The following is a 19,838-nucleotide window of genomic DNA, read 5'->3' on the forward strand; positions in this document are numbered from 1 at the left end:
TACTGGAGTTACTAGTCTAGAGTTACTGGCGTTACTAGTCTAGAGTTACTAGTCTAGAGTTACTGGAGTTACTAGTCTAGAGTTACTGGAGTTACTAGTCTAGAATTACTGGAGTTACTAGTCTAGAGTTACTAGTCTAGAGTTACTGGAGTTACTAGTCTAGAGTTACTGGAGTTACTAGTCTAGAGTTACTGGAGTTACTAGTCTAGAGTTACTGGAGTCACTAGTCTAGAGTTACTGGAGTCACTAGTCTAGAGTTACTAGTCTAGAGTTACTAGAGTTACTAGTCTAGAGTTACTGGAGTCACTAGTCTAGAGTTACTGGAGTTACTAGTCTAGAGTTACTGGAGTTACTAGTCTAGAGTTACTAGTCTAGAGTTACTGGAGTTACTAGTCTAGAGTTACTGGAGTTACTAGTCTAGAGTTACTGGAGTCACTAGTCTAGAGTTACCAGTCTAGAGTTACTCTTTACTTAGTCTAGCCGAGAACTAAGAAAATGAGTTAATCAACAAGGACCTTACATTACATGCCTAGTCTGTGACTCAAACATAGACCAAGGATAGAACAAACGTAGACCAAAGATAGACCTGTCAATGAATAATCATCAGTATGAGAGAGCGAGGTATGTTTTACATTTAGCATCACTCCGTCAAGGGAAATATAGTATTCTTTCTAACAAAGGTATCTACATACACTCAGTTTATTAGGTATATCACCCAGTTCACGACAATGGCTCACTTCTACAGGCAGTGAGTCACGTGGCCATGGCTTGCTATATAAAGCAGGCAGACAGGCATCGAGGCATTCAGTTACTGTTCGATTGAACGTTAGAATGGGCAAAATGAGTGACCTAAGTGACTTTGAGCGTGGTATGATCGTCAGTGCCAGGCGTGATGGATCCAGTATCTCAGAAACGGCGGCCCTCCTAAGCTTTTCAAGCACGACAGTCTCTAGGGTTTACCGAGAATGGTGCGACAAACAGTCAGTGGCAGACCTGTGGGCGAAAACAGCTCGTCGATGAGAGGTCGAAGGAGAATGGGCAAAGCGGTCTAAGGCACTGCATCTCAGTGCATCTCAGTGCATCTCAGTGCTAGAGGCGTCTCTGATTCCAGGCTGTATCACAATCCGGCTGTGCTTGTGAGTCCCATCGGGCGGCGCACAATTGGCCCAGCGTCGTCTGGGTTTGGCCGGGGTAAGCCATCATTGTAAATAAGATTTTGTTCTTAACTGACTTACCTAGTTAAATAAAGGTTAACTACATTTTTAAAAATGGCAAGAATCGTGCAAGCTAACTGGCGGCCCACAAATAGGCAAGTAACGGCTCAGTACAACAGTGGTGTACAAATCGACATCTCGGAATGCACAATTCGTCGGCCCTTGTCACGTATGGGCTATTGCAGCAGACGACCACACCGGGTTCTACTCCTATCAGCTAAAAACAAGAAGAAGCGGCTCCAGTGGGCACGCGATCACCAACACTGGACAATTGTGGAGTGGAAAACATTGCCTGGTCTGACGAATCCCGGTTCCTGTTGCATCTTGCTGATGGGAGAGTCAGGATTTGGCTTAAGCAGCATGAGTCTATGGACCCATCCTGCCTGGTGTCAACGGAATGGTGTGGGGAATGTTTTCCTGGCACACGTTAGGTCCTTTGATAACAATTGAGCAACGTTTCCATGCCCCAAAGAATTCAGGCTGTTCTGGAGGCAAAGGGGGGTCCGACCAGGTGCTAGATGGGTGTACCTAATAAACTGACCACTGAGCGTAGTTCTACCTTGAACCAAAAAGGGTTCTCCTATGGGGACAGCCGAAGAACCGTTTTGGAACCCTTTTTCTAACATTGTAGAGGCCCCAACTGATGTATAGAACAATCTTTAAATTATCTACTTTGGTTTAGATACAAACACAATAAATCTGTGTTTTTTTTAACTAACTTGCTTAACACTTTTTCCATGTGGTTTTTCTTCCTTCACAGACTCCATGAAATTATGACCTCTTCCTAAATATTTGGTCAAATAATTAATTTTGTGGATTGTTTCCAAGTAACAAGGGTGGCTCAACTTAACCCACTCTCTCCTATGACTTATAATTACTCTTGATGCATGCAAGTTAGTCTACTTTCTGTTAAACAAATTATCCATTGGGATAAAAACAATCTATTTGCCTCTCCTCTCCTCTCCTCTCCTCTCTCTCCTCTCCTCTCCTCTCCTCTCCTCTCCTCTCCTCTCCTCTCCTCTCCTCTCCTCTCCTCTCCTCTCCTCTCCTCTCCTCTCCTCTCCAGTTGTGGGGTGTGTGGGAGGGGTTTTGCCTATCCTAGTGAGCTGCGGGCCCATGAGCTGAAGCATGAGAAAGGCCAGGAGAATGTGTGTGTGGAGTGTGGTTTGGACTTCCCCACTCTGGCCCAGCTCAAGAGACACCTGACAGCCCACAGAGGACCCACCCTTTACAGGTAGCCTACGTTACGTATGCCCAGAAACACCATCTAGGCTGCACATTACCTCATATGTCTGTTACCCCTATTTCTGCTTGTAGATATTTTACATGACCTCCACTGGAAGATTTGTGGGTTTGGCAGTTTAAAAAAAACAAGCGGGTTTTCAGGAAACAGAGTGTGGGTTTTCTGTATAGAATTACATTTCTATTTCATTCTCAATTCTAATTCTCATTCTATTTCTATAGTTTTCTGTCCAGGTGTAGCAAGTGTCTGTTTTCTGTCCAGGTGTAGTGAGTGCCAGAAGAGCTTCCAGTACCCCAGCCAGCTACAGAACCACATGATGAAGCACAAAGACATCCGGCCATACATCTGCAGCGAATGTGGCATGGAGTTTATACAGTCCCATCACCTCAAACAGCACACACTTACACATAAGGTATGACTGGGTGGGGTCTTCATACTGTCCACATCCTACTGTCCACTAATGTCAACATGTGTGTTTGGAGGGACATGTCTTTGCAGGGCTAGGTTGTGTTGTGTTGTGGAGATGAAGTGTCTACCTGTGAATCAGTGGGTGTTAAGGCAGGCTTTACCTGTTGACAGTATCAGCTGGCTAGTGCCATGACACTTAACCTACATCAGGGGCCTTTACATTTGTTGACATGAAATGGTTTTGCTATAGGACAGGGTTGCCCAACCCTGTTCCTGGAGAGCTACCCTCCTGTAGGTTTTCGCTCCAACCCCAGGTGTTACTAACCTGATTCATCTTATCAACCTGCTAATTATTAGAATCAGGTGTGCTAGATTAGGGTTGGAGCAAAAACCTACAGGACGGTAGCTCTCCAGGAACAGGGTTGGGCAGTCCTGCGTAGGACATACATGACAGTATGATGACTTTCACACTACACATTTCACATAATTGTTTCTGCTTCAAACTGTCTTTTAGTACTACATGGTGAAGCCAGGACAAAGAGCAGCTCTCCTCAAAAACCTTGAGCCCAGCAAACAGACAAATGAGACTTTAGAGAGAGATGTGAGTGCATGCTACAATAACAGTAGCTACAGGTTCAGTCACGGAATATTGTGAGAATCCTATTATTCTGCCTTGTTCAGATGATACAAGGCATCCGCTCTCTTGTTGTCATGCTAACATCTTGCTATGATGTCTTTCTTGTCCCTGACGGCCTTGTCAAGATGTAAGACAATTTTCCACTATGATGGTTATTTAAACAAACATCTCTCTCTCTCTCTCTCTCTCTCTCTCTCTCTCTCTCTCTCTCTCTCTCTCTCTCTCTCTCTGTCTCTCTCTCTCTCTCTCTCTCTCAGGGGGTGAAGGAGCACAAGTGTAGTATCTGTGGTCGGGAGTTCACCCTCTTGGCCAACATGAAGCGCCACGTCCTGATCCATACTAACATCCGGGCCTACCAGTGCCACCTCTGCTTCAAGAGCTTTGTTCAGAAACAGACCCTCAAGGCCCACATGATCGTCCACTCTGACATCAAACCCTATAAATGCAAGGTGAGTGTTCTGATATATGCAATATATTGAGGAGAGCGCTAGAGACAGTTTCATTTATGACAACATACAACAACTCCTTTTAAAGCCAGGGTATCTGAAGATAAATGCATGTCAATAGTCCCACTATCTGCCTTGCATGTCTTTGTCCATCTTTTTGTGCACTAATTTAACTCTGCTTGGTTACTTGAACACCGAGGGTTGTGTTAGGGAAAAGTAGTGTTATGGGCCTCCTGAGTGGTGCAGTGGTCTAAGGCACTGATCAGTGCTAGAGGTGTCACTACAGATTCAGGTTCAATCCCAGGCTGTGTCGCAGCCGGCCGCGACTGGAAGACTCATGAGGCGGCGCACAATTGGCCCAGCGTTGTCCGGGTTAGGGGAGGGTGTGACTGGCCGGGATGTCCTTGTCCCATCGTGCTCTAGCAACACCTTGTGGCGCATGGACGCTGGCTTTGGTCGCCAGCTGTACGGTGTTTCCTTTGACACGTTGGTGTGGCTGGCTTCCGGGTTAAGTGTGTCAAGAAGCAGTGCAGCTTGACGGGGTCGTGTTTCGGAGGACGCGTGGCTCTCAACCTTCGCCTCTCCCGAGTCCGCATGGGAGTGGCAGCGATGGGACAAGACTGTAACTACCAATTGGATATCACAAAAAAAGGGGTCAACAAAAAATAGTGTTATTACTATAATAGAAAGTCTCTGTAATGTTAAGTGGGACCACATTTAAATTAGAGAAGCCAATAGACACTCTGAAGCAGCTCAACACTGTTTCTGAGTGTCTGTGTGACCTTGTTCTCTAGTAGGAGAGTTGAGACGATGAGGAGATTGTAGACAGAGAGAAGATTTGGCAGTGAGATCCCTCCTCGTCCATAGGAAGGATATCGCTGCACAAACTGCCTCTCTAACAATGGCCCCCAGCCTCCCCGGAGAACAGGCCCTGCAAATAGATTTCATCTCGCTTTCTCTGCTGCTGGAGGGAACGCTTCCTGTTTTCTCACGGTCCTCTTGGACAGTTTACAGTCCCTCTCTCCTCCTGAAGGAAACCCTAATCAAAAAGAATACAGAGGAAGGACAGCGCAGGAGTTGCCCTTCCCATCCCTCCTCTTCTGGCCCTGTCTCGCTGATTCTTTCTCTCTGTGTGTGTGTGTGTGGTATTGTGTGTGTGTGTTTGTGTGTGTGTGTGTGTGCGTGCATGTGTGTGTGTCTGTGGGTGTGTGCGCACATTCATTCATGATTACGTCCAGCTCCTATTACAGCTCTGAATGCTGTGAGGATTCGTCATCTTACACATCAGTTGTTTGATAGAGAGGAAAGTTTGATCAATGGACACAGTTTTAGACTTGCCGTGGTTTTTCTGCCCTTGAATGGTGTTTACTATACCATGAAGGGGTACAGATGTGGTTCGAGGAATAATGGAATTTCCAAATTGTAATCAAGGAATGTGTACACAAACTATTTCAATAGTTGGTATTCAATGCATTTGTTTGAGGAAAAATTACAATAATTATTTGCCAAAATGCTGGTTTGGGTTTATAAGCTGATTGTCTGTTGCTTCCGAGCACATGCAATGCTTTCCTTGGAGCTTGATGAAGTCTTTTAATGCCAAAAATAAATCTGTTCCACTTTCTGTTTGTTCTTTAATTCATGCACCTTATTGGTTGGTCCGCGAGCACATATCTGACTATTTTCTTTTTGTTCTTCCTTGTTTTCAGCTGTGTGGGAAGGAGTTCAACAGAATGCATAACCTGATGGGCCATATGCACCTGCACTCTGACAGCAGGCCCTTCAAGTGCCTCTACTGCCCCAGCAAGTTCACGCTGAAGGGGAACCTCACCCGCCACATGAAAGTCAAACACGGGATCATGGACATGGGCCTGAATGCAAGAGGTAAGCACTCCATGCTATGGAGGGATTCATCATATGGTACCTCCCTTTCTGCAGTGAGACTTCCTACAACCTTCCTACCCTGAAGCTAAATCAGAATCAGCCAGTCAGATTGTGATATATGTCTCCTTTCCCCAGTGTTCAGGCAGTCTATGTACACTGATGACTCAACAGTATACACGTCGGCTACGACAGTAAAATAAATAACTGACACCCTTAACATGTAGCTCAGTTGGTAGAGCATGGCGCTTGCAACGCCAGGGTTGTGGGTCGTTTCCCACGGGGGGCCAGTATGAAAATGTATGCACTCACTAACTGTAAGTTGCTCTGGATAAGAGCGTCTGCTAAATGACTAAAATGTAAATGTAACTAGCAATAGGTTGCTGCTAAATATATATATATAAAAAAACTAAAGCATTTTTTTTGGGACAAATCACTCACTCAACCCTAAACCTCATCTATATCTATTATTGATTACTGTGGTGATTGAGCCAGTTGAGGAGACTAAACTGCTGGGTATAACACTAGATAGCAAGAGGTCATGATCAAAACATATACAGTAGATATACAACTCAATGGTTGCTAAAATGGGAAGAAGTCTGTCCAAGATAAAGCTTTGCTCTGCTTTCGTGACATCTCAATCAACCAGACAGGTCCTACGGGCCCTAATTTTGTCGCTCCTGGACTACTTCCCATTTGTGTTGTCATGTGCGCCAAAGAAGAACATAGGGAAATTGCAATTGGTCCAGAACAGAGCAGCACATATTGCACTTAGATGTACACAGAGGGCAAATGTCTTGACATGCATGTCAATCTCTCCTGGCTGAAAGTTGAGGTGTTGAAGGTACCGAACTGTCTATTGTATTTTATATTGTATTATATAGTGTATTATATATTGTATTATGTATTGTATTATATATTGTATTATATATTGTATTAGGTAGTGTCATGTGTTGTCACGACTTCCGCCGAGGCTGCCTCCCCTCCTTGTTCGGGAAGGTTTTGGCGTTCGGCATCACTGGCTTACTAGCTACTGCCGATCCATTTATCATCACTCCATTTGTCTTGTCTTCAATCACACACACCCGGTCCTTATTCCCTCATTAGTCATGGTATAAGTGTTCCCTCTGCTTCCTTGTCTGTGTGGGTGATTGTTTATTGTGGAGGTTAGTGAAGCTCGGTGGAGCTCGTGTATTGTGTATCGACGGGAGTATTTTCCAGTTTTACCTTGTATTTTCCAGTGCGCCTGTCTTGTGCCCTGGAGTGTGTTTGACGCATTTCTGCATAATCCTGTATTTTGCGGATTAAAGCCTGTTATTCTGTGATTTACCCTCCTGCGCTTGACTCCTTCAACACCACCTCATCACAGAATCACCCACCCGCTATGGAGTCAGCGGGAGAGACGCACATGCCTGGAGTCGTGGAACGGGTCCAGGAGCATTCAACTATGCTAGCCAGCTTGGGTGAAGCGAGGGGTCGGGTTTTTCAGGTCGTCCAATGCCTGGAGAGGAGAGAGCCCGATCCGTCGAGACCAGCTGATCAACCCGATCCCGCCACCTACACCCCAGCACCCGGAGGGATCCAGATATCCCGACCAGGGGAGTTCGACGGGATAGCGGCACTGTGCCAAGGATTCCTTCTCCAACTGGAGCTCTACTTCACCAACATCCGTCCGGTTCCATCGGAGCGGGAGAAGGTGTCCGCCCTCGTCTCCTGCCTCTCGGAGAAAGCCCTGGAGTGGGCCAACGCGGTGTGGAACGAAGGAGGAGCCGCGTTGGAGAACTACAGGGAGTTCACTCGCCTCTTCCGGGCGGTCTTCCATCACCCGCCCGAGGGTCGAGAGGCGGGCGAGCGGCTTGTCCACCTGAGGCAGGGGACGAGGACTGCGCAGGACTTCACATTTGAGTTTCGAACTCTGGCAGCTGGGTCCGGGTGGAACGAGCGGGCCCTGATCGACCAGTTCCGGTGCCATCTGCGAGAGGACATCCAACGGGAGCTAGCCTGCCGTGACACCATGTTGTTCTTCTCGCAACTGGTGGACATGGCCATTCGTTTGGACAACCTGCTGGCAACTAGAGGACGTCCTGCAGGAGGTCTGCCCGTTTCCATCCCGGCCGACTCGGATCCAGAACCGATGGAGATGGGTGGAACCGCTAACCGAGAGAGCGGAGGACGACAGCACCAGTGCCACACTGGTGGCGCGAAGGGACATTTCACCACACGTTGTCGTCACCGCTCTTCTGGGTTTGGAGGTGGCAGGCAGGGCACTCTCGCATCACCCCAGGTATCGAACACCCACACTCGTTCAGAGCCCTCTGCTGCGAGCTGTAAAATACTTGTCTCCTTTCCTGAGCACATGGTAGTTCCCCAGCGTAAGGCACTAGACGATTCAGGCGCAGCTGGGAACTTTACGGACAGGGCATTCGTACACCGTATAGGCATTCCATTGATTCCCCTATCCATTCCACGCCCCATCAGAGCACTTGATAGTTGACCATTAGGGTCTGGGTTGGTTAAGGAAGTTACTGCACCAGTCACCATGATTACCCAGGAGACTCATTGTGAGCAGGTTACTTTTTCCATTATTGAGTCTCCTGCTTTCCCTGTGGTATTAGGTATCCCTTGGCTAGCACTCCACAACCCCACGTTCTCATGGCCGCAGAGGGTTCTCACGGGATGGTTGCGAGACTGTCAGGGTAGGTGTCTAGGTGTTTCCGTTGGTGCAACCACGGTGGAAAGTCCAGACAGTACCTCCACCGTGCGCATTCCCCCTGAATACCTTGATCTGGTGCAAGCGTTCTCTAAAATGCAGGCGACTAAATTACCACCTCATCGGGCGGGGGATTGCGCGATAAACCTCCGGGTAGACGCTGTACCTCCCAGGAGTCATATATACCCCCTGTCACAGGCTGAAACGGTGGCTATGGAAACATATGTCACCGAGTCCCTGCGCCAGGGGTATATACGTCCCTCCACTTCACCCGCCTCCTCGAGTTTCTTCTTTGTGAAGAAGAAGGACGAAGGTCTGCATCCGTGCATTGATTATCAACCACTGAACAGGGATACGATAAGATTTAGTTATCCTCTCTCCCTCATTCCTTCAGTGATTTAATCAATGCATGGGGTGCGCTTCTTCACCAAATTAGATCTCAGGAGTGCGTACAACCTGGTGCGTATCCGAGAGGGAGATGAGTGGAAGACAGTATTCAGCACAACCACGGGGCATTATGAATACCTGGTGATACCCTATGGTTTGATGAATGCTCCCTCAGTTTTCCAGTCCTTTGTGAACGAGGTGTTTCGGGACATGCTTGGTCGCGGTGTAGTGGTCTACATCGATGACATCCTGGTGTATTCCGCTACGCGCGCTGAGCATGTGTCCCTGGTTCGCAAGGTGCTGGCCTGACTGTTGGAAATGACCTTTATGCTAAGGCAGAGAAGTGTATGTTTTTCCAGCAGTCCGTCTCCTTCCTTGGATACCGCATTTCCACCTCAGGTGTGGAGATGGAGGGAGATCGCATTTCAGTGCGTAATTGGCCAACTCCAACCACGGTTAAGGAGGTGCAGCGCTTCCTTGGCTTTGCCAACTACTATCGGAGGTTTATCCAGGGCTTTGGCAAGGTCGCAGCTCCCATTTCCTCCCTGTTGAAGGCTGGGCCATCCCGGCTCTGCTGGTCTGCTGAGGCTGACCTTCAGCAGACTGCGGGGTCTGTTCACCTCAGCCTGTCAGGGTTGAGTGTAGAGGTGGTGTAGAATCAGGCGCAGGACACACAGAGGTTACGAAACAGCGTCTTTAGTAAAGTCCAAAATGAGCCAAACACGGCAACAGGCTACAGGCGAACTTTACGCACAACAGTAAAGTATGCTAAGGCGCACAAAGTGCGGAACTCTTTCTCAAAACACAAAATACAGAGAGAACAGAAAATGTCGAACTAGCACACAACGTGACACGGAAACAATTACACACAACACCTGACCAAACTCAAGAGAACTAAATAGGACACCTAATAAACACTAATAAGGAACAGGTGTAGCAACACAGACAAAACCAATCAAACATAGAAACATAGAACGGTGGCAGCTAGTACTCCGGAGACGACGACCGCCGAAGCCTGCCCGAACAAGGAGAAGGAGCAGCCTCGGCCGAAACCGTGACAGTACCCCCCTTGACGCGCGGCTCCAGCCGTGCGCCGACCCGGCCTCGGGGACGACCAGGAAGACGCGGAGCAGGGCGCGTGGGATGACCACGATGGAACTCGGTCAGCAGAGACGGGTCTAGGATGTCCCTCCTCGGCACCCAGCACCGCTCCTCCGGGCCGTACCCCTCCCACTCCACGAGATATTGGAGACCCCCCATCCGGCATCTCGAATCTAGGATGGACCGAACAGTGTGCGCCGGAGCCCCCTCGATGTCCAACGGGGGCGGAGGAGTCTCTTCTATCTCATAGTCCTGGAGTGGACCAGCTACCACCGGCCTGAGGAGAGACACATGGAACGAGGGGTTAATATTCTTGTAATCAATGGGCAGTTGTAACCTGTAACACACCTCGTTCAATCTCCTCAGGACTTTAAACGGCCCCACAAACCGCCGACCCAGCTTCCGGCAGGGCAGGCGGAGGGGCAGGTTTCTGGTCGAGAGCCAGACTCGATCTCCAGGTGCGTACACTGGCCCCTCACTGCGGTGGAGATCGGCGCTCGTCTTATGTCGACGGATGGCCCGCTGCAGGTGGACGTGTGCAGCGTTCCACGTCTCCTCCGAGCGCCGCACCCACTCATCCACCGCAGGGGCCTCGATCTGGCTCTCATGCCAAGGTGCCAGAACCAGCTGGTACCCTAACACACACTGGAAAGGGGTTAGTTTAGTGGAGGAGTGGCGGAGAGAGTTCTGTGCCATCTCTGCCCAGGGAACATATCTCGCCCAATCCTCCGGCCGGCCCTGGCAATACGACCTCAGAAACCTACCCACATCCTGGTTGACACGTTCGACCTGCCCATTACTCTCCAGGTGGTAACCCGAGGTAAGGCTCACCGAAACCCCCAACCGTTCCATAAACGCTCTCCAAACTCTGGAGGTAAACTGGGGGCCTCGATCAGACACTATATCCTCGGGTACCCCGTAATGTCGGAAGACGTGGGTAAATAGAGCCTCAGCGGTCTGTAGGGCAGTGGGAAGACCCGGCATGGGAAGGAGACGACAGGCCTTCGAGAACCGATCCACAACGACCAGGATGGTGGTATTCCCCTGGGAGGGGGGAAGGTCTGTAACAAAATCCACCGAGAGGTGAGACCAGGGTCGTTGTGGAACGGGCAGGGGTTGTAACTTACCCCTGGGCAAGTGTCTGGGCGCCTTACACTGGGCACACACCGAGCAGGAGGAGACATAAATCCTCACATCCCTGGCTAACGGTAGCCACCAGTACTTTGTGCTAAGGCAGTGCACTGTCAGGCCAATACCTGGATGCCCAGAGGAGGGTGACGTGTGAGTCCAATAAAGGACTCGATCCCGGACCTCGAGCGGGACGTACGTCCGACCCACCAGACACTGTGGAGGGCTAGATCTCCGTATCGACCTCCCATACCACCGGTGCAACCAGACAAGACTTACGTAGTATGGGAGTGGGCTCTACGGACCTCTCCTCCGTGTCATACCGCCGAGACAGGGCATCTGCCTTCCCGTTCTGGGACCCAGGGATGTAAGTGATCTTAAACACAAACCGGGCTAGAAACATAGTCCACCGAGCCTGATGAGGATTCAGTCTCCTAGCTGCCCGAATGTATTCCAGGTTACGGTGGTCAGTCAAAATGAGAAAAGGGTGTTGAGCCCCCTCAAGCCAATGCCTCCACACCTTTAGGGCTTGTACCACGGCTAACAACTCCCTGTCCCCTACGTCATAATTACGCACCGCCGGACTGAGCTTCTTCGAATAAAAAGCACAGGGGCGGAGTTTAGGTGGTGTGCCGGACCGTTGCGAGAGAACGGCCCCGATACCGGCTTCAGACGCGTCCACCTCCACTTGGAATGGTAAAGCGGGATCCGGGTGCGCCAGCACCGGAGCTGAGGTAAACAGGTCCTTCAGTCTCCCAAAGGCCCTGTCCGCCTCAGCTGACCACCGCAAGCGCACTGGACCCCCTTCAGAAGGGACGTTATGGGAGCTGCCACCTGTCCAAAACCCCGGATAAATCTCCGGTAGTAATTCGCAAAACCCAAGAACCGCTGCACCTCTTTAACCGTGGTTGGGGTTTGCCAATTACGCACGGGCTGACACTACGGTCAACCTCCATCTTCACCCCTGACGCAGACAACTGATAACCCAAAAAGGAGACCGACTCCTGGAAGAACAGACATTTCTCTGCCTTGACATACAGGTCATGCTCCAACAACCTCCTCAACACTCGGCGCACCAGGGCTACATGCTCGGCTCGGGTAGAACTGTACACCAGAATATCATCTATGTACACGACTACTCCCTGCCCCTGCATGTCCCAGAAAATCTCATCTACAAAGGATTGGAAGACTGATGGAGCATTCATTAACCCGTATGGCATGACGAGATACTCGTAATGACCGGAGGTAGTACTAAATGCTGTCTTCCATTCATCGCCCTCTCTAATGCGCACCAAGTTATATGCGCTCCTGAGGTCCAATTTTGTGAAGAACCGTGCCCCGTGTAATGACTCCGTCATAGTCACAATTAGAGGGAGTGGATAACTATATTTTACAGTAATCTGATTGAGACTGCGGTAATCAATACACGGGCGCAAACCTCCATCCTTCTTCTTCACAAAAAAGAAGCTCGAGGACGCGGGCGAAGTGGAGGGCCGTATGTATCCCTGTCTCAGAGACTCGGCAATGTATGTCTCCATCGCCCTCTTCTCCTCTTGTGACAAAGGATACACATGGCTCCGCGGGAGCGCAGCTCCTGCCTGGAGGTCTATCGCACAATCCCCCTGTCTATGAGGCGGCAACCGCGCCGCTCTCGTCTTGCTAAACATGAGTGCTAAATCCTCATACTCGGAGGGAATGTGCAGTGCGGGCATTTGGTTTGGACTCTCCACCGAGGTCGCCCCTACGGAAACACCCAGACATAGCCCCTCACACTGGGCAGACCACCCCTTAAGAGCCTTCTCTCGCCACGAAATAGTAGGATCATGGGTAATCAACCAGGGAAGCCCCAGTACCACCGGATACGCAGGAGAGTCGATCAGATAGAGCTGAATCGTCTCCTCATGACCCCCCTGCGTCTCCATCCTAAGTGGCACTGTGACCTCCCCTAATCAACCCGGATCCTAACGGACGGCTATCTAGGGCATGTACTGGGAAAGGATTATTGACCGAAAGAAGAGGGATCCCTAACTCTACACAGAATTTACGATCTACAAAATTCCCAGCTGCGCCTGAATCTACTAGCGCCTTATGCTGGGAACGAGGTGCAACCTGTGGAAAACAAACAGGTATAGTTATGTGTACGACAGAAAGCTCTGGGTAAGTGGGGCGCCTACTCACCTGGGAGGACTCCCCAATGCGTGGCCTGCCTTCTCTTCCACCAGGAGACCCTCCCCAGCACCTAGCCGCGGTGTGCCCTCCAAGGCCACAGTTGGTGCAGGGGACGGCCCCCCTCGGGCTCCCTCTCCTCTGTTCTCTAGCGCCAGCACCTCCGAGCTCCATAGGACTCGGCTCGGAGGCGCTGGAGGGTGGAATGGGCGACCCCCACCCGGGACGCCCGCGAGTGGCGAGCAGGGTGTCCAGCCGAATGGCCATGTTAACCAATTGGTCAAACAAAAGCGTGGTATCCCTACACGCCAACTCTCGCTGGATGTCCTCCCGGAGACTGCAGCGGAAGTGATCTATGAGGGCCCGCTCATTCCACCCTGCATCTGCCGCTAGAGTCCGGAACTCCAGTGCAAACTCCTGAGCGCTCCTCATCCCCTGCCGGAGGTAGAATAGACGCTCCCCCGCCGCCTTCCCCTCTGGTGGATGGTCAAACACTGCACGGAAGCGGCGGGAGAACTCCGCATAGGTGATAGTAGCGGCGTCTATTCTCCTCCATTCGGCGTTGGCCCACTCCAACGCCTTGCCGGTGAGACAGGAGATGAGGGCGGAAACGCTCTCGTGTCCCGAGGGTGCCGGGTGTACGGTGGCGAGGTAGAGTTCCACTTGCAGTAGGAACCCTTGACACCCGGCAGCGGTGCCGTCGACGCCCTCGGGAGCGAAGCCGAATCCCACTGGGTTCGGAAGTTGGACAGGCGGACTGATCGATGGTGATGGTGTGGTAGGTGGAGGCGTGGGTACCCCGCTGGTCTCCCATCGATGGAGGGTGTTCATAACTCTATCCAGAGCGTGTCCGATTTGATTGATTCTGTCCTCCTGTCCACGAAGACGCTCCTCGATAATTTCACTGGGTGCGGTAGCTCCTGCTGATTCCATGATCGGTGTGTAATTATGTCAGGGTTGAGTGTAGAGGTGGTGTAGAATCAGGCGCAGGACACACAACGTGACACGGAAACAATTACACACAACACCTGACCAAACTCAAGAGAACTAAATAGGACACCTAATAAACACTAATAAGGAACAGGTGTAGCAACACAGACAAAACCAATCAAACATAGAAACATAGAACGGTGGCAGCTAGTACTCCGGAGATGACGACCGCCGAAGCCTGCCCGAACAAGGAGAAGGAGCAGCCTCGGCCGAAACCGTGACACAGCCCCAGTACTGGCCCACCCCGATTCATCACTACCGTTCGTAGTGGAGGTGGATGCGTCCGAGGTTGGGATTGGAGCTGTCCTATCTCAACGCTCGGGTACGCCACCCAAGCTCCGCCCCTGTGCGTTCTTCTCGAAGAAGCTCAGCCCGGCGGAGCAGATTTACGGCGTTGGTGATCGGGAGCTGTTGGCTGTTGTCCGAGCCTTGACCGTGTGGAGGCATTGGCTCGAGGAGGCATTGGATCGAGGGGGCCCTGGCGTACTCTGTCCGTACCATCCTGGATTCGAGGTGTCGGGTAGGGGTCCTTCAGTACCTCGTGGAGTGGGAGGGGTACGGTCCGAAGGAACGGTGCTTCTTGTTCGGGCAGGTTTCGGTGTTCAGCGTCACCGGCTTACTAGCTACTGCCGATCCATTTATCATCACTCCATTTGTCTTGTCTTCAACCACACACACCTGGTCCTTATTCCCTCATTAGTCATGGTATAAGTGTTCCCTCTGCTTCCTTGTCTGTGTGGGTGATTGTTTATTGTGGAGGTTAGTGAAGCTCGGTGGAGCTCGTGTATTGTGTATCGACGAGTATTTTCCAGTATACCTTGTATTTTCCAGTGCGCCTGTTTTGTGCCCTGGAGTGTGTTTGACGCATACTTGCGTAATCCTGTATTTTGCGGATTAAAGCCAGTTATTCTGTGATTTACCCTCCTGTGCCTGACTCCTTCAACACCACCTCATCACATGTGTAATATGTACAGTTGAAGTCGGAAGTTTACATACACCTTAGCCAAATACATTTAAACTCAGTATTTCATAGAAAATAGCTGCAAAACAATCAAGGCAATGTTCGCATGACCTATGCGCCCACAGAAGTGGAGCTGGCAGTCACTGAGGGTCAGAGTAGTAAGCAACTGAACAGCTTGTTTTTAACTATGTATTTTTTAAACAGGAAAATGTACACATTTACCACACTTTTATGAGTATTTAAAAACATAATTCATGGATTATATAAAAAAATATATATGTATATTTTTATTTAAATATACATTTACATTTACGTCATTTAGCAGACACTCTTATCCAGAGCGACTTACAAATTGGTGCATTCACCTCATAGCCAGTGGGATAACCACTTTACAATGTTTTTCTTTTTTTTTTCTTCTTTTTTTTTTTTTTTTTGGGGGTAGAAGGATTACTTTATCCTATCCCAGGTATTCCTTAAAGAGGTGGGGATTCAAATGTCTCCGGAAGGTGGTGAGTGACTCCGCTGTCCTGGCGTCGTGAGGGAGCTTGTTCCACCATTGGGGTGGGGTGCCAGAGCAGCGAACAGTTTTGACTGGGCTGAGCGGGAACTGTGCTTCCGCAGAGGTAGGGGAGCCAGCAGGCCATAGGTGGATGAACGCAATGCCCTCATTTGGGTGTAGGGACTGATCAGAGCCTGAAGGTACGGAGGTGCCGTTCCCCTCACAGCTCCGTAGGCAAGCACCATGGTCTTGTAGCAGATGCAAGCTTTAACTGGAAGCCAGTGGAGTGTGCGGAGGAGCGGGGTGACGTGAGAGAACTTGGGAAGGTTAAACACCAGACGGGCTGCGGCATTCTGGATGAGTTGTAGGGGTTTAATGGCACAGGCAGGGAGCCCAGCCAACAGCGAGTTGCAGTAATCCAGACGGGAGATGACAAGTGCCTGGATTAGGACCTGTGCCACTTCCTGTGTAAGGCAGGGTCGTACTCTCCGAATGTTGTAGAGCATGAACCTACAGGATCGGGTCACCGCCTTGATGTTAGCGGAGAACGACAGGGTGTTGTCCAGGGTCACGCCAAGGCTCTTCGCACTCTGGGAGGAGGACACAACAGAGTTGGCAACCGTGATGGCGAGATCATGGAACGGGCAGTCCTTCCCCGGGAGGAAGAGCAGCTCCGTCTTGCCAAGGTTCAGCTTGAGGTGGTGATCCGTTATCCATACTGATATGTCTGCCAGACATGCAGAGATGCGATTCGCCACCTGGTTATCAGAAAGGGGAAAGGAGAAGATTAGTTGTGTGTCGTCTGCGTAGCAATGATAGGAGAGGCCATGTGAGGATATGACAGAGCCAAGTGACTTGGTGGTATAGCGAGAATAGGAGAGGGCCTAGAACTGAGCCCTGGGGGACACCAGTGGTGAGAGCACGTGGTGCAGAGACAGCTTCTCGCCACGCCACTTGGTAGGAGCGACCGGTCAGGTAGGACGCAATCCAAGAGTGAGCCGCGCCGGAGATGCCCAGCTCGGAGAGGGTGGAGAGGAGGATCTGATGGTTCACAGTATCAAAGGCAGCAGACAGGTCTAGAAGGACAAGAGCAGAGGAGAGAGAGTTAGCTTTAGCAGTGCGGAGAGCCTCCTTGACACAGAGAAGAGCAGTCTCAGTTGAATGACCAGTCTTGAAACCTGACTGGTTTGGATCAAGAAGGTCATTCTGAGAGAGATAGCAAGAGAGTTGGCTAAAGACGGCACGCTCAATAGTTTTGGAGAGAAAAGAAAGAAGGGATACTGGTCTGTAGTTGTTGACATCAGAGGGATCGAGTGTTGGTTTTTTGAGAAGGGGTGCAACTCTCGCTCTCTTGAAGACGGAAGGGACATAGCCAGCGGTCAAGGATAAGTTGATCAGCGAGGTGAGGTAAGGGAGAAGGTCACCGGAGATGGTCTGGAGAAGAGAGGATGGGATAGGGTCAAGCGAGCAGGTTGTTGGGTGGGTGGCCGTCACAATTCGCAAGATTTTATCTGGAGAGAGAGGGGAGAAAGAAGTCAAAGCATAGGGTAGGGCAGTGTGAGCAGGACCAGCAGTGTCATTTGACTTAACGAACGAGGATCGGATGTCGTCAACCTTCTTTTCAAAATGGTTGACGAAGTCATCCACAGAGAGGGAGGAGGGGGGAGGAGGATTCAGCAGGGAGGAGAAGGTGGAAAATAGCTTCCTAGGGTTAGAGGCAGATGCTTGGAATTTAGAGTGGTAGAAAGTGGCCTTAGCAGCAGAAACAGATGAAGAAAATGTAGAGAGGAGGGAGTGAAAAGATGCCAGGTCCGCAGGGAGTCTAGTTTTCCTCCATTTCCGCTCGGCTGCCCGGGGCCCTGTTCTGTGAGCTCGCAATGAGTCATCAAGCCACGGAGCTGGAGGGGAGGACCGAGCCGGCCGGGAGGATAGGGGACATAGAGAGTCAAAGGATGCAGAAAGGGAGGAGAAGAGGGTTGAGGAGGCAGAATCAGGAGATTGGAGGGAGAAGGATTGAGCAGAGGGAAGACATGATAGGATGGAAGAGGAGAGAGTAGCGGGAGAGAGAGAGCGAAGGTTGCGACGGCGCATTACCATCTGAGTAGGGGCAGAGTGAGTAGTGTTGGAGGAGAGCGAGAGAGAAAAGGATACAAAGTAGTGGTCGGAGACATGGAGGGAAGTTGCAGTGAGATTAGAAGAACAGCATCTAGTAAAGATGAGGTCAAGCGTATTGCCTGCCTTGTGAATAGGGGGGGACGGTGAGAGGGTGAGGTCAAAAGAGGAGAGGAGTGGAAAGAAGGAGGCAGAGAGAAATGAGTCAAAGGTAGAAGTAGGGAGGTTGAAGTCCCCCAGAACTGTGAGGGGTGAGCCATCCTCAGGAAAGGAACTTATCAAGGCGTCAAGCTCATTGATGAACTCTCCAAGGGAACCTGGAGGGTGATAAATGACAAGGATATTAAGCTTAAATGGGCTAGTGACTGTGACAGCATGGAATTCAAATGAGGAGATAGACAGATGGGTCAGGGGAAAAATAGAGAATGTCCACTTGGGAGATGTCACGAACGTCGTATGAAGGAGTGGACCAAAGCGCAGCGTTAGTTGCGAACATACTTGCTTTATTTAATTAAAGCATACACACGAAATAACAAAACAATAAACGACTCGTGAAGTCCTCAGTGACAATGACCGAACACGGAACAAAAACCCACAAACACAGAGTGAAACACAGACAGTTAAATATGGCTCCCAATCAGAGACAACCAGCACACAGCTGACACTCGTTGCCTCTGATTGGGAGTCACTCAGTCAAACATAGAAATAAACAACCTAGAACACCCAACATAGAAACAGAAAACATAGAATGAACACACCCTGGCTCAACATAATGAGTCCCAGAGCCAGGGTGTGACAGTAGCTCCAAAAGGCGCGGACTGCGACCGCGCCTGAAATACGAGCAAAACAGGGGAGGGCTGGGTGGGCATTCCTCCTCGCGGCGGCTCCGGCCCGGGCTTGCCCACCACCCTCCAACAAACCCCCCATAGCGCCCCTGGTCCGGTCTGGCCCCGCTGGCTGGAGCTGGACTGGACGTAGCAGGAGCGGTAGGCTTCAGCTCCTTAGTGGAGCAGTAGAGCGGTACCTGAATTGGCACCGATGACCCAGGCACGGGTTGTGCCGGACTGACGACTCGCACCCCTGGCTTGGTGCGAGTGGCAGGAACGGGCCGGGCTGGCGACGCACCCCGTAGGCTTGGTGCGTGGAGCAGGGACAGGCCGGGCTGGGCTGGCGACGCACACCGTAGGCTCGGTGCGTGGAGCAGGAACAGGCCGGACTGGGCTGGCGACGTACCCGTAGGCTTGGTGCGTGGAGCCGAACGGGCCTCACCCGGACTGACGACTCGCACCCCTGGCTGAGTGCGAGTGGCAGAACGGGCTGGACCAGGCTGACGACTCGCACCCCTGGCTTGGTGCGAGTAGCAGGAACGGGCCTCACCGGACTGACGACTCGCACCCCTGGCTTGGTGCGAGTGGCAGGAACGGGCTGGACCAGGCTGACGACTCGCACCCCTGGCTTGGTGCGAGTGGCAGGAACAGGCCGGGCCGGGCTGGCGACGCGCACCGTAGGCTTGGTGCGTGGAGCAGGAACAGGCCGGGCTGGGCTGACGACGCACACCGTAGGCTTGGTGCGTGGAGCAGGGACAGGCCGGGCTGGGCTGACGACGCACACCGTAGGCTTGGTGCGTGGAGCAGGAACAGGCCGGGCTGGGCTGACGACGCACACCGTAAGCTTGGTGCGTGGAGCAGGGACAGGCCGGGCTGGGCTGTCGACGCACACCGTAGGCTTGGTGCGTGGAGCAGGGACAGGCCGGACTGGGCTGGCGACGCACACCGTAGGCTTGGTGCGTGGAGCAGGAACAGGCCGGGCTGGGCTGACGACGCACACCGTAGGCTTGGTGCGTGGAGCAGGGACAGGCCGGACTGGGCTGGCGACGCACACCGTAGGCTTGGTGCGTGGAGCAGGAACAGGCCGGACCGTACTGGGAACACACACCACTGGCCTTAAACGGGGATCAG

General features: G+C 51.3%; 1 protein-coding gene across 1 annotated transcript in view; it reads left to right on the forward strand.

Moving 5' to 3' along the window:
• The window catches only part of LOC121583164 (zinc finger protein 366-like), a 43,382-nt gene that overhangs the window by 18,112 nt on the left and 5,432 nt on the right, over nucleotides 1-19,838 (forward strand). The window contains exons 3-6 of the mRNA XM_045214030.1: nucleotides 2,281-2,448; nucleotides 2,719-2,869; nucleotides 3,760-3,951; nucleotides 5,655-5,829. Of these exons, the coding sequence (XP_045069965.1) occupies nucleotides 2,281-2,448; nucleotides 2,719-2,869; nucleotides 3,760-3,951; nucleotides 5,655-5,829 (686 nt within the window). The remainder of the gene's footprint in view (nucleotides 1-2,280; nucleotides 2,449-2,718; nucleotides 2,870-3,759; nucleotides 3,952-5,654; nucleotides 5,830-19,838) is intronic.

This window comes from Coregonus clupeaformis, unplaced genomic scaffold, assembly GCF_020615455.1.
Source record: "Coregonus clupeaformis isolate EN_2021a unplaced genomic scaffold, ASM2061545v1 scaf0185, whole genome shotgun sequence".
Taxonomy (NCBI): domain Eukaryota; kingdom Metazoa; phylum Chordata; class Actinopteri; order Salmoniformes; family Salmonidae; genus Coregonus; species Coregonus clupeaformis.